We start from the raw sequence: 11,908 nt of genomic DNA on the forward strand, positions 1-11,908 counted from the left end.
TTCTCATTCTCCCCAAACACTAGATAATCACAAGGCAAGTGCCTGATAGCCTACTACTCTTATCGCCCTTAGGATCTTGGATGTTTTGAGCTGCTCTCATCCTCCGATCCCATGAAAACTTGAGGCAGCTCCTTTAAGAGAAAACAAACATGGTTCTGTTTAGTTAAAAATTAAAAACCATAGCTTGCTGTTGGGTACTTCTCCTAAGGAAGCATGGGAAGGAAAGAAAATCACTGCACTGATGAGGTCTCTCCCACAGGTGGCACCAGTGATCAAAGCCAGAATGATGGAGCAGGGGACCACAATGGTCAGCTACCAACCCCTGGGAGACAAAGTCAATTTCTTCCGCATGGTCATCTCAAACCCTGCAGCAACTCACCAAGACATTGACTTCCTGATTGAAGAAATAGAACGTCTGGGACAAGACTTATAATCACCTAGCTCATCAAGCTGTTCCAATTCTCTAGGTAGACAATTAAGTTGTCACAAACTGTGTAAATGTATTTGTAGTTTGTTCCAAAGTAACTCTATTTCTACATTGTGGTGTCAAAGTAGAGTACAGTTTAAAGATCAAAAAGCATCGCTCCTTTTAAAATCCTTTCTTAAGTTTAGAATACCTCTCAATAGTGACAAAAGGCTGTGTTCTAATCAATAAGGAAAAGCTTATAATTGTTATAAATACTTCCCTTTTAATAGAGTGTGCAAATTAAAGTTTATTTTCACTTCAGAGCAGTAGAATTGAATAGTGCCAAATCACCCCGGAATCATAAAAGGTTCTCTGGGGTGCAGTGAAAAGGACAAAGTATATATAAAATGTACGCTGACGATAAAATCTCTTGCCTTTTTCATAGTATTAGAAAAAAATTTCTAATTTACCTATAGCAACATTTCAAATGTATTTAAATACATATAATTTTACAAAAGGAAAATATATATATTAAAAGAAATCCTATTTTGTAACATATAGATTTTTATTTTATATGGGTTAAATAAACTGCAGGGCCAGATATAAAACCTAAGCCAGATTTCTTTTTCTTTCTCTTTCTTTCAATGGAGGCACAATAAAACACTTCAGCAAGGTAATTTTAACACATATGCCCACAAATCTCTTTGAAAGTGTGATGATTTCTCTCAGTATATATTCTGACTTATCACATCTCTAAAGGTAGTATTTCAAAGCAAACACACAAAAAAACACTGCAGCTTCTAAAAATGAGTGATCAGATCCTCTTCCCATTTAGGTTTTTCACTAGTTTTCCCTTAGCAGATCCACTTGTTATGCACAACAAACCCAGCATTGCCCTAGATGAAATTTGGGTACATTTATCTATTCTGCTTTCCCCTTCAGCCTGTTTTGAACAGAAGGTTGTTGTTGGTTCTTGAAGCATCTTCTTAGACCATATTCCTTTATTAGATCATTTGGACTAGTTAGAAAAAAATACAAATAAAATCTAATCAGCCCTAGCAAAGGGAAATGTAGCCATCCCCAAAATGCAGTGAACCAGAACATTGAACTCGGCCATGGGAGCTGAGACCTCTGTGAGACAATAGCTTCATCCTGAATGCAGTGTTGCTGCTGTCTGGGGAAAGCATCACTTGCCTCCAGGATCTTCCATTCCTTCTCCACCCTACACCCAAAAGTCTCTCCTACTAGATTCCCTATTACTGAACCCAAATAATGAACTATTCCATTTGGCTATTTTCCTTTCCTGAAATGAATTCCTCATGCTAGTAGAGTTAGAGATAGCCTAAGAACTTCTTTTATCTGTCTCCCATCAAAATCTACTATGACCACAATATGCAGAGATTGCTAAAGTTCAAAATATTTAAAAAACACATTTCATTCTCTGCAAACCTGATGGAGACAAATGAGCTATCCACAGCGCCCATGATATCCCTGGAGTCACAAATGACAGAGCCAAGTGCTGGCACAAGAACTGCAGCCTTTTCATGCAGATGACAGGTACAGCTCTGAAAACATGCTCTCATTCTGTATGGATGGGCTTTTCACTACTCAGAAAGGCTACAGGCACACAAGAAGAGGGCCTCTTAACCACCTGGACTCTTCATGAGCTTGCCCCAGGCCTTAGTTGTCTGGATTGTGTACAAATGTGTTGATCCTTGGTATGAAAAGGGCTTCAAACCCTTGCTGTCTAGAAAGCAAATGGATTCCCTGTGGCAGTGAAAAAGAAACTGCCTGCAGATCTGTATGATGGAATAGCATCCCGTTTTAGGGCTTCTAGATCTTGGCTGCAAAGATTAAGCACACCATTACTTCTCCATCTTGAGGCCTCAAAGGTCTCATTTCAAAGGAACAGACATTTATTAAACTGTCCTATTTAAAGAAGGCAGGTGGGCCCAGTGTCCTCCAGAAAGGATGTTTAGTCCTTGGGGGACAGATTTGGTAGCTGGCTTTCAGTTTGATGAGACAAAATTGAAAAAGGAAACTTGCCTGCGTATGAAATTCCAGCAAAGTAATTTTTACCAGTAAGTTAAATCTCTAACCACTTCTTCTCCAGATCCTTCTTCAAATTTGCTAGGCACCTTGCTCAGACCTGTACATGGAAAACTCTTCCCACCATGGCCCAGAGGAGGCAAATGCAAGCCTAACAGAGTCCAGTAATTTAAGAAATACTCTTTAACATAGATCTCGTGTCCACTCAAGAGAAGGGAATGGAAGAAGCAAAGAACAAGGGAGATTGTTGTGAATAGTGGTCCAAATTCCCAATGCCAGGGGTCTTTATGTACAATCGTTATTTTCTAATTTTAGAAATATTGGTTTTAGCTTTAATCAAAATTAACGTGGTCACTTTCATTTATACAGCAATATTGCTTTTATTATTTAAAATACTTGAAAAAATGCAGTATGTGTGTATCTGAAATCTCTAAATGGTATGGACTTCATGTACAGGACGTGAGGAAAGAAAAGAAAACCAATTGTGTGTGTGTGACTGTGTTGCCTTTATTACATTGATAGTACTGTCTTGTCACCTCAGATTGGGGTTGTGCACTTTATATCTGAATTGTACAGTGTTACGAATTCACACGTGTTGCTGTAAAAGCTTGCACAATGTATTATTAGTATGTCTTCTGTGTGGTAGCTCTATTGAACTTTGATACATTTGCATCTGTTCCTGTTCTCCCTCCTCTCCTTTGATTTTCCCTCCCCTCTTCCTCTCCTTCTTACTGCTTCCCAGCTGTGTGCCCTTGACATCAGCTCTAATAGAGACCATGCCCTCAGCTAAGCCCTAGCCTAAGAAATCTCTTTAAGAATAATGTAATTTCACACAAAATGTCAGGTGAATACTGCTTCATCTCAGAGAGTAGAGAAACCAATTATGGAGTGTCACAAGCTGCCAACTTTGAGGATGTTAACTCTGCTGGGACTTGGGAGTAGGTGTTACTCTCAGAACATGGGAAAAGGAAGCACAGGTGTAAATATCACAGCCAGACAAAGAGTCAAGGAACCTCAAACCAGGTATCATCTTGCACGTGCTTTTCCATTTTCAAGTGCTAAATGCAAACACTGTGTATTTATTAGTTATGTGTGCCAAAAACCTGTTTCCAAATGGTGTTTGTGAATAATGTCAACATTTTCTCAGCATCCCTCCATTACTAAAGACAGAAAAAAAATTAAAAATATACAAACATGTGGCAACCTCTTCTTACCAAGTGTAAACTTGTGTATGATCAAAGTATTTTATCTGTGTTGACTCTCTAAACCCAAATAAATGTGTAAATGTGGACACGTGTCAGGCTGGGAATGTTCACTTCTCACTCTGTCATGTGGTGGAGGTTATTTTTTTATGACTTGAGTGTCTTTAGGTCTTAACATCTGCCATCTGGGGAATGTTATTGCAGAAACTCTGGTCTCTCCTCCAGACAGAGCTGGTCATTTAAAAAGCTATGGATAATTTCACAAAAATAGAAATGTAAGGAAGGGAGTTGGAGAGATGGCTTAGCAGGTAAGAGCGCTTACTGCTCTTGCAGAGAACCCAGATTCAATTCTCAGCACCCACATGGTGATCCACAACTGTCTGTAACTCCAGTTCCGGGAGATCCAATGCTCTCTTCTGGCATTGCACGTATATGGTGCACTTACGTGATGCAGGCAGAACACTCATACATATAAAATAAAATAAATACAGTATTTTTATAGGAAAATAAAATAATAAATTCCCATGTAGCCCTCATCCATTTTCCTTATTTACTGCTGCAGATCACAAATCTTATTTCACCTCTTCCTCTACCACAACACCTAATTATCTTTACATGGATGTTTGAATGATAAGGACTCTTGAAAACCAGAATCACAGTAGTAAAGAACAGCTGGGATATCCAATTCAAGCACATGCCTCAACCTCACTTACACATGGTCTGGGCAGATGTTTGCGGTGTATTTTCCATTGTGATGAGTACACTTCTGGACTCGTATAGGGTTCAAATTTTGAGAAAGTCTTATGTGCTCAGGGATTTTTCTCCTAGGTTGTTAAGGGCATAACTAAGAAGTATGGGTAAGTTAAAAGCTGTGCTCATAAGGGACCAATGACAACTAGGAAACAGAGGCAACACTGCACATTCCTCACTTTGTTGACATGAGTCTCTGCACCTAGGAAGAATTTGCTACTCTGATTTGGGGAGAAGTGTCTCAATAGTATTAAGAATGCAGGTTCTGCAGATAGATTATCTGGGATCAAGTCACAGCCTATCACTGACCAGCTGGGATACCCTAAGAACATCACCTAACCTGCTTGACTTTGTTTCCGAGCTTTCCAAGAGTAGCTTTCTTCATAAAGTTTTTGTGTCATTTAAATCAAATATATGTATGGCACTAAGCATGGCTCTTGGTATCTGTGATGATTAATCTACATTATAAACTTGGCTGGATTTGCAACCACCAAGGAGACACACCTTAGTGTGTGTCTGTGAGGGTTTTTCGGAGAAGTTTAACTAAACATAGAAGACCCACCCTGAAAGTAAGTAATACAGACTTACGGGCAGGGGCCCTGGGTTGAATGAAAATGATGAAAGGAGAACGAGCTGAGCACCAACATTAATCTCTCTCTGCTTCCTGGCTGCAGATGAAATGAGACCAGTCACCTCACACTCTGCTGTCGTGCTTTCCATGCCATGACAGACTGTGTCCCCTCAAACCATGGTCAAAATAAATTCTTCCTTCAGTCGCTTTTGTCAGGTATTTTGTGGCAGTAGTAAGAAAAGTAATCCAGCATTCAGTAAGGATTCGATAACTCTTGATTGTGTCATATGGTGCTGATTATACATGAATTCTGTAAGGCAGCCCATGTCACCTCCTTAAGCACTCACACTCTATCAAGTTCCTCCATTACTGACTCTTAGGCAGTAGTGTTCAGTGGATACCTACCTAACAGTTCAGCCTGGAAATACATGTTTCACATTGTCTTCTACTCGCCCAGTATAAATTGTCCTCTAGTCTTTAGATCCTTTCTCCTCATCCCCATCTAGAACACACTAAGTCTTAGCAAGATTCTCCACAATCTCCCATTGTGCCCTAAAGTTAGAAATCACTCCATCCATCTTTACCAGTGCATCGTCCCCTGGTGCATGATGTGACCTTGACTAAGTTCACTGATGTCCCTGAGTTACCTCAGCTAAGGAATGAAGGATGGGTCCTAAGGAAGAAGCTTGGCTAAAGATTATTTAAGATCACAAATTTAGACCAGCATCAAATTGACCTGGACAGGTAAGCGGTCTCAAGACCTCCCACCTCCCACCTCCCACACACACTTCCTTTGCCCTGTGCCTACTTGAAGCCTTTCCTTCAAGTGCCTATCAGATTAGAGGCTCCCACACATCTCACCTCCTGAGCACTATCACTGCCATCAGGGGCCTGTATAGTGCTACACAGGTAGCACTCTCCTCCCCCTCACTCTGGTACCTCCATCTGCAGACCTGTGCCAAGCACCTGTTCACTCCACAGGTCATCGTCATCACACACTTTCCTCTGGGGCTATAATCCACCTGAGTGCCTACATGTGTCACAGATAGCTCTGCTTCTCTTTAGCACACGTTAACCTCAGCTTCTGATGAACTGCAAGGAGAACCTGCTCGCCCTGCAAGTGCCTGTTGTATGATCAGAAGCTGATTTGGAATCACCTCTGCCACCTCACTCACACATCACAAGACTGAACTTCAAGCCTCACCCAGCTGATATAAAACTTTCAAAACCAGCACAGCAATGAATATTCAAATGCCCATTCAACAAAGGGGGGTAGACACCTATCCCAAAAGATATAACCAGTCATCTAACTCCAGATGCCCACCAGGTCCTATCATAAAAAACAAAATGAAAAACAAAAACAATATGTCTTCTCCAAAAACTATTGTTCCATGGTCATGATCTCTAACGAGAGCAATGTAGATGACACTTAAGACATCGTATTCAAAAAACAAGTATAAATATGTTCTAAGAATTCAAAGAGGACATGTATAAAGGCCAGAATGAAGACTAGGAAAACACAAATAGTTGAATGAAATAAGGAAGGTGATTTAGGATATGAAAATGAAATTCAATAGAGAAAGAAAGAGTAAAGAAAACCCAAACTGAAATTAAGCTTGAAATGAAAAATTCAAAGTCTCATAAAAAGCTCAGTAGATAGCCTCAGCAAAGAATGGATCAAGGGGAAGAAAACTGTCACAGCTTGAAGACAGGTGAGAATTAGATCATTCAAAGAAAGCAATCTTTTTTTTAACCTCATGAACAGAGCATGCAGAATCTTTGGTGAATGAGCACACTTACAAACACATAGCCTATGGGTGGCTGAGTGTTCTATCACTAAATGACTAAGGGGATTTGTTTGTTTTCATGGTGAAAGCAATATTATCCCAGGGTGATGAGGTTTTCAAAAGATGTCTCTTGCCTAATACTTTCTCTGTGTATAGCAGTAAAGGAATTATTTACTTGTTTTGTTTTGTTTTGAAAGAGGGTTTCACAGTGTAGCCCAAGCTAGCCTTGAATTCATGATCCTCCTGCCTCAGCCTCCTGAGTACTAGAATTATAGATGCCTGCCACCATGCCTAGCAGTAAAGGAATTTGAACAGCCATGTTGAACCCAACCAGCATTTGAATAACATGCTCAAAATTGATGATAAAACAAGAAATTACACATGTTAATTCTGAAAGCCAAGGGTTCCTCCTCTGGTCCTTGAGGACCTTCTCAGAAACTTCCACAGCCAAGTACACACAAATCTGATATAGCATATACTGTACTAGGGGCTGAGTTTGTCCAGGGTTGGAAAACGGAAGTCAGACCTGTGTGCCCATGTTTTCATTCCTCTCATGAGCCAGCTGCCAGCTCTACAGCTGGAGTCAGAATGTCTTTCTCAAGTTCTGGCTCTGTCATTTACTAGCTTTGTGAACAGCTCATGTAACCTCTAAAACTCAATTCTCTAATTTGTCAAACAAGGGCAAAAATAGCATTTGACTCTCAGGGTGATAGTGGGGATTCAAATGAAAAAAATGCTCAATGCCTGGGACACAGTGACTGTTCAACTCATGCCAGCCTCATTTTCATTCTATGTTGCTCCATCCAGACTTAGATGCAAAGCTGCCCTCTCACATGAAGCCCTCAAGAACTGTGAACGGTTCTTATCTCCTTGAGAGAACTCACATTGTGCGTCATCCCTGATACAGTCTTGGCTGTAATGGTGAATGAGGGGACAGAAGGTTGGACAGACAGTGGAAGAGAACAGGAAGAAGAGGACGTATGTCAGCCCGGTGTGGTAGCACTCTGAGGCTGAGACAAAAAGATAGTGAATTTGGAAGCTATCCACGGTTATGTAGCAAGTCTCAAAAAAGTGTGCTACAATACTGAATTTCCAACCAAGATGCCCTCACTGTTTCAATAGTGGATGACAGTTATGGGGATAGCCAGCCACTTTCTGGTTGGATTTGAGGCCCTCTCCACTGAAGGAAAATCATGACTGGCACTGTAAACCTGGCCCAAAGCCCACAAATGGAGAGGTCATATAGGCTCTAGTAGGAAACCTATCATTAGCCTTTTGCTTAATGGACACATTAAGCTGCCTTCTAAATAGTAATGTTTATATCTACAGATTAGTGCTGCTCTCAACCTTGGTCACAGCAGTTTCTTTGTACGGTGGGAAATAGTGAATGTATAGATTCATGAATCAAAGTGATGAAAATTAGTAACTACTGAGTTTTGGGTCCTAAATGGACATTTATATCTCTGCCTCCAAGGCTCAAGGAACAGAATACCCATGGAAGAGAATATGAAAATACTGTAAGAGCCAGAGGATGAGGAGGAGTACAGTGAAACATTGTCTTCTGGAAATGACATGGCTATGGACTCATGAACTCACAGTGGCTGTGGTTGTCTGAACAAGCTAATGCTTGGTCCTGTCAACAATCCATCATGGAAGGGAAAGGGGCTCTTGAGACTCCACATCTCCTTGAGGAGCTGTAGGTAGTCAATGGTTACTGGGGGAGGGAGAGTTGTAGTGCTCAGGGATATAGTCACTGATAAGTTGCCCTAAGTGAATAATCCCCCACCCACACTCATGCAAGCAACCCTAATTAAACATAAGCCCATATGCAAAGCATGGAAGTAGGAGGACAACTTGTTGGAGAGAAGAAGGGGGGTTCATTATAAGTAGAAAGAGGATAAGGGCAAATAATTGGGTGTGAGATGATGAAGTACTTTACAAATAAATAAGACATAAATTCATTTACTTGGACCAACTGCCCAATGCTTGTTTGGAATCCCTTCCCCAACAGTGTCCTTCCCTCAGGCAGACAATTTTCAGAGCAAAATGATATGGAACATAGGCCTTCACTGGAATTGTTCATACAGTTACTTGCCTGATGGTTACTGGCTTCTGTTCATACAATGGGACACAATCAGTGGTGAAACGTATACACTGTCTGTGAACTTGTCCCCTCCCAATCTCCAAAGCAGAAACCTATCAACACCCAGTGTGGTGGAATTTGGAGATGGGCCTTTTGGGAGGTTCTTAGTCATGATGAATGAATGGGAATTGGTGTTCTTGCCAAAAAAGAGGTTCCAGAGAGATCCCTCACCCCTCTGTCAAATGCAGACTCGATGAGAATTCAGCAGTGCACAACCCAGGAGAGAACCTGCCCCAAAGTCAGGCCACTAACCTCAAGAACAGTGACAAAGAAACTTCTGTATTTTTATAGCAGCTGTGGTGGTTTAAATGAAAATGCTCCCCATAGGTTGCAAGTATTTGGACATTTTGTCCCCAGGTGGTGGTGCTGTTTTGGGAGGTTTTAGGAGGTGTGCTTTGCTGCAGGGAGCACATCACTGGGGGTGGGCTTTGAGAGTTCTTAAGCCTTGCCAGATCTTCAGTTGTTCTCTCCCTCGTGTGACTGCTTGAAGATACTGTGGTCAGCTTTCGGCCTACCACCTCTGCTGCCATGCCTCCCCCACCATTATGGGCTTTTACCCCTGGAACTGTAAGCTCAAATAAACTCTTCCTTCTATAAGTTGCCTTGGTCACAGTGTTTTATCCCAGCAACAGAGAAGTAACAAATACAGCAGCCTAATCCAACACAGCTGGGGGATGACATGGCATATGGAGGGATTCTTCTCCAAGCCAGTACAGAGTTTTCAAGACCCCAACAAACAAATTCCAAAGGACCATTGGAAGTTCTGAATGAAAGGCCGCACGTGTCCCAGGCTAGTCCTTGGTTCCTAGCGTGTGCACCACAAAGCACAAACTACACACTCGAGTGGCCTGGACAGTCACTTTTCTACTGCAAATCCTCTTTCTACTTTTGGAAAAAGAAAATGCCTGTGACCCTAATTGAAGTGTTGGAAATGAGGCTCCTGGCTGTGGAAAGGTATTCAAAATCTTATTATCGAGAACTTATTTTCAAGTGAATTTCAATTGATTTAAACACATTAACTCTGTAAATCCTAAGAAAATTAGATTGTGCTCTATATAGTTCAGATCTTGAACTATAGGCCATGTGTTGAAAGCTGGGTTTCCAACCTTTGATTGGTGGGATCTGGGAGGAGGCAGTTGTATGATTCTGTGCCCTGGAAGGGGATATTGGGACCCAAACCCCTTTCTATCTCTTTCTGTTTGCTCCTACCAGCCATGAAGTAGCTGAGAGTATACCAGGAGCTCCTTGTTGTGACACATTGTGCTGCCTCAGGTCCAAAACATGGCCTAGTAACCATCACTGAAACCTCTGAAACCCTGAACCAAATCAAATGTTCCCTCTTTCTAAGTTGTTCATCTTGGCCGTTTTGTCTAGTGACCAAAAGTTGACTCACATGCGTACAAACTTGGTCGGGAGAGAAATGAGAATTAAAGATTTTTCCTTCAATTCAGATCTTAGTTAAAAGAAAACCTTTCCACTAAATCTTTTGTCATCTTTTTACTTCCTCTATGTCTGTTGTAGGATAGATGGTAAAGATTACTGCAGTAAAGAATAGGATTTTTATTATTAATTTCTTTAAATCACTACATAATATCTATAGAGATGTATTCTGCTGGGAAAAGCCATTCCTCATTGTGCCTCTCCACAGCTGGCTGGGTGGGGCTGGTTTATGTTCAGGGAAGAACAGATGGCTTCAATTATTACATAGCAGCCCTGATGTAGAGAGATGTTCTTTTGTATGAATGTGCTTGTCAAAGTTGCAAAGAGAGTGTTCTCTGGTTCACTGTTTTGAAAAGATGGATGAAATTTCAAGTAAAGTGTATGTCAGTATACCATCTATACCTTGACATAGGTGGGAATTAGATTCTGACCGTGCATGATTGTCTCTGCCTCTGTCTGTCTGTGATAGCTTGTTATAAGAGATTATTTTGTCCATGAGCAAATTCAATGCATAAGCACCCAATCCACTGGCATCATGACTGTGAGCAGGAGATGTGTGATAAGGGCACTGAGGGTTGAAGAGGCTGCAAAGCCATAGCATTTTTTTTTTGTCTTACCATCATCTAAGCAGCTACTCTAATGATTCTAAAGTTCCTTTCAATACTTTGTAGATTAATGACATAATTTTCTACTCCATAATGATATATTATCATTTGGAGGGTATTAGAATTATCTCTTAATGAACTGCTAATCAGTCAAGCAGGTCAACAATTCACTAGGTATAACTGTTTGCTACCCTGAGCACCTCTTCATATAAACTAAGGATTTAGTTTTCTCTTTCTTACATAAAACATCAGTTGGTACCATGTGCTTCTACTGAAAAACAAATGACATGGGTTTCTGCACATTGGGAGCAGATTTTATTCTAGTAATCTCATTTATAAAGACTTTCCATTTAGACAGAGTCCCGCTAGGGATGGACTAAATAATCACCTATTAGCTGCTGAGCTGAGGCCACCGGAGACAGAGGACCCCAGGATGACACGGACCACTGCAGCTGCCTTAGCTACCAAGGTAACTCCCGTGGGACATGGAAGGCCTCAGCACACAGGAACGGAATGGACAAGCCTGCATCTCCACAGCCCACAGCAGGAGGCAGCTGCTGAGTGGGACTCTCCACCTCCATTTACCTCACGCAAGGATGCACGAGACTGCCCTCCTAGTCCTTCACCCAAACCTCTAACAGAAGGACACACAAGGACCCTGTCAGCCGAGAATGAGCTCAGGAGGACACACCATTCCAGCTTTTGTGTGGCACAGGGACCATAGTGATCTTGCCTTCCCTGTGCTCAACCAAAGGAAAAGCAGAAGGAGGAAGTGAAGGGAAGGGGTAGGGTGTGAGTCATTATTCCTCAATGAGTTTGAATGTACATTGCTGCTTCAGAAATGGAAGCAAACATAAAAGTCCTTAATATAATATAGAAAATGTGAATGTTATTTATATTTATATATTACATATATATATATATATACGAATATATATGTGATTTTGCCATGTCA

General features: G+C 41.2%; 1 protein-coding gene across 2 annotated transcripts in view; it reads left to right on the top strand.

The window, feature by feature from the left end:
• The window catches only part of Gad2 (glutamate decarboxylase 2), a 74,884-nt gene extending 71,140 nt beyond the window's left edge, over positions 1-3,744 (top strand). For both annotated transcript variants that reach the window (XM_008831746.2, XM_008831745.1), the window contains one exon: positions 260-3,744. In XM_008831746.2, coding sequence (XP_008829968.1) covers positions 260-433 — 174 coding nt within the window. In that variant the 3' untranslated portion in view covers positions 434-3,744. The remainder of the gene's footprint in view (positions 1-259) is intronic.
• The last annotated feature ends 8,164 nt before the right edge of the window (positions 3,745-11,908 follow it).

This window comes from Nannospalax galili, unplaced genomic scaffold (assembly GCF_000622305.1).
Source record: "Nannospalax galili isolate Female #2095 unplaced genomic scaffold, S.galili_v1.0 scaffold14, whole genome shotgun sequence".
Taxonomy (NCBI): domain Eukaryota; kingdom Metazoa; phylum Chordata; class Mammalia; order Rodentia; family Spalacidae; genus Nannospalax; species Nannospalax galili.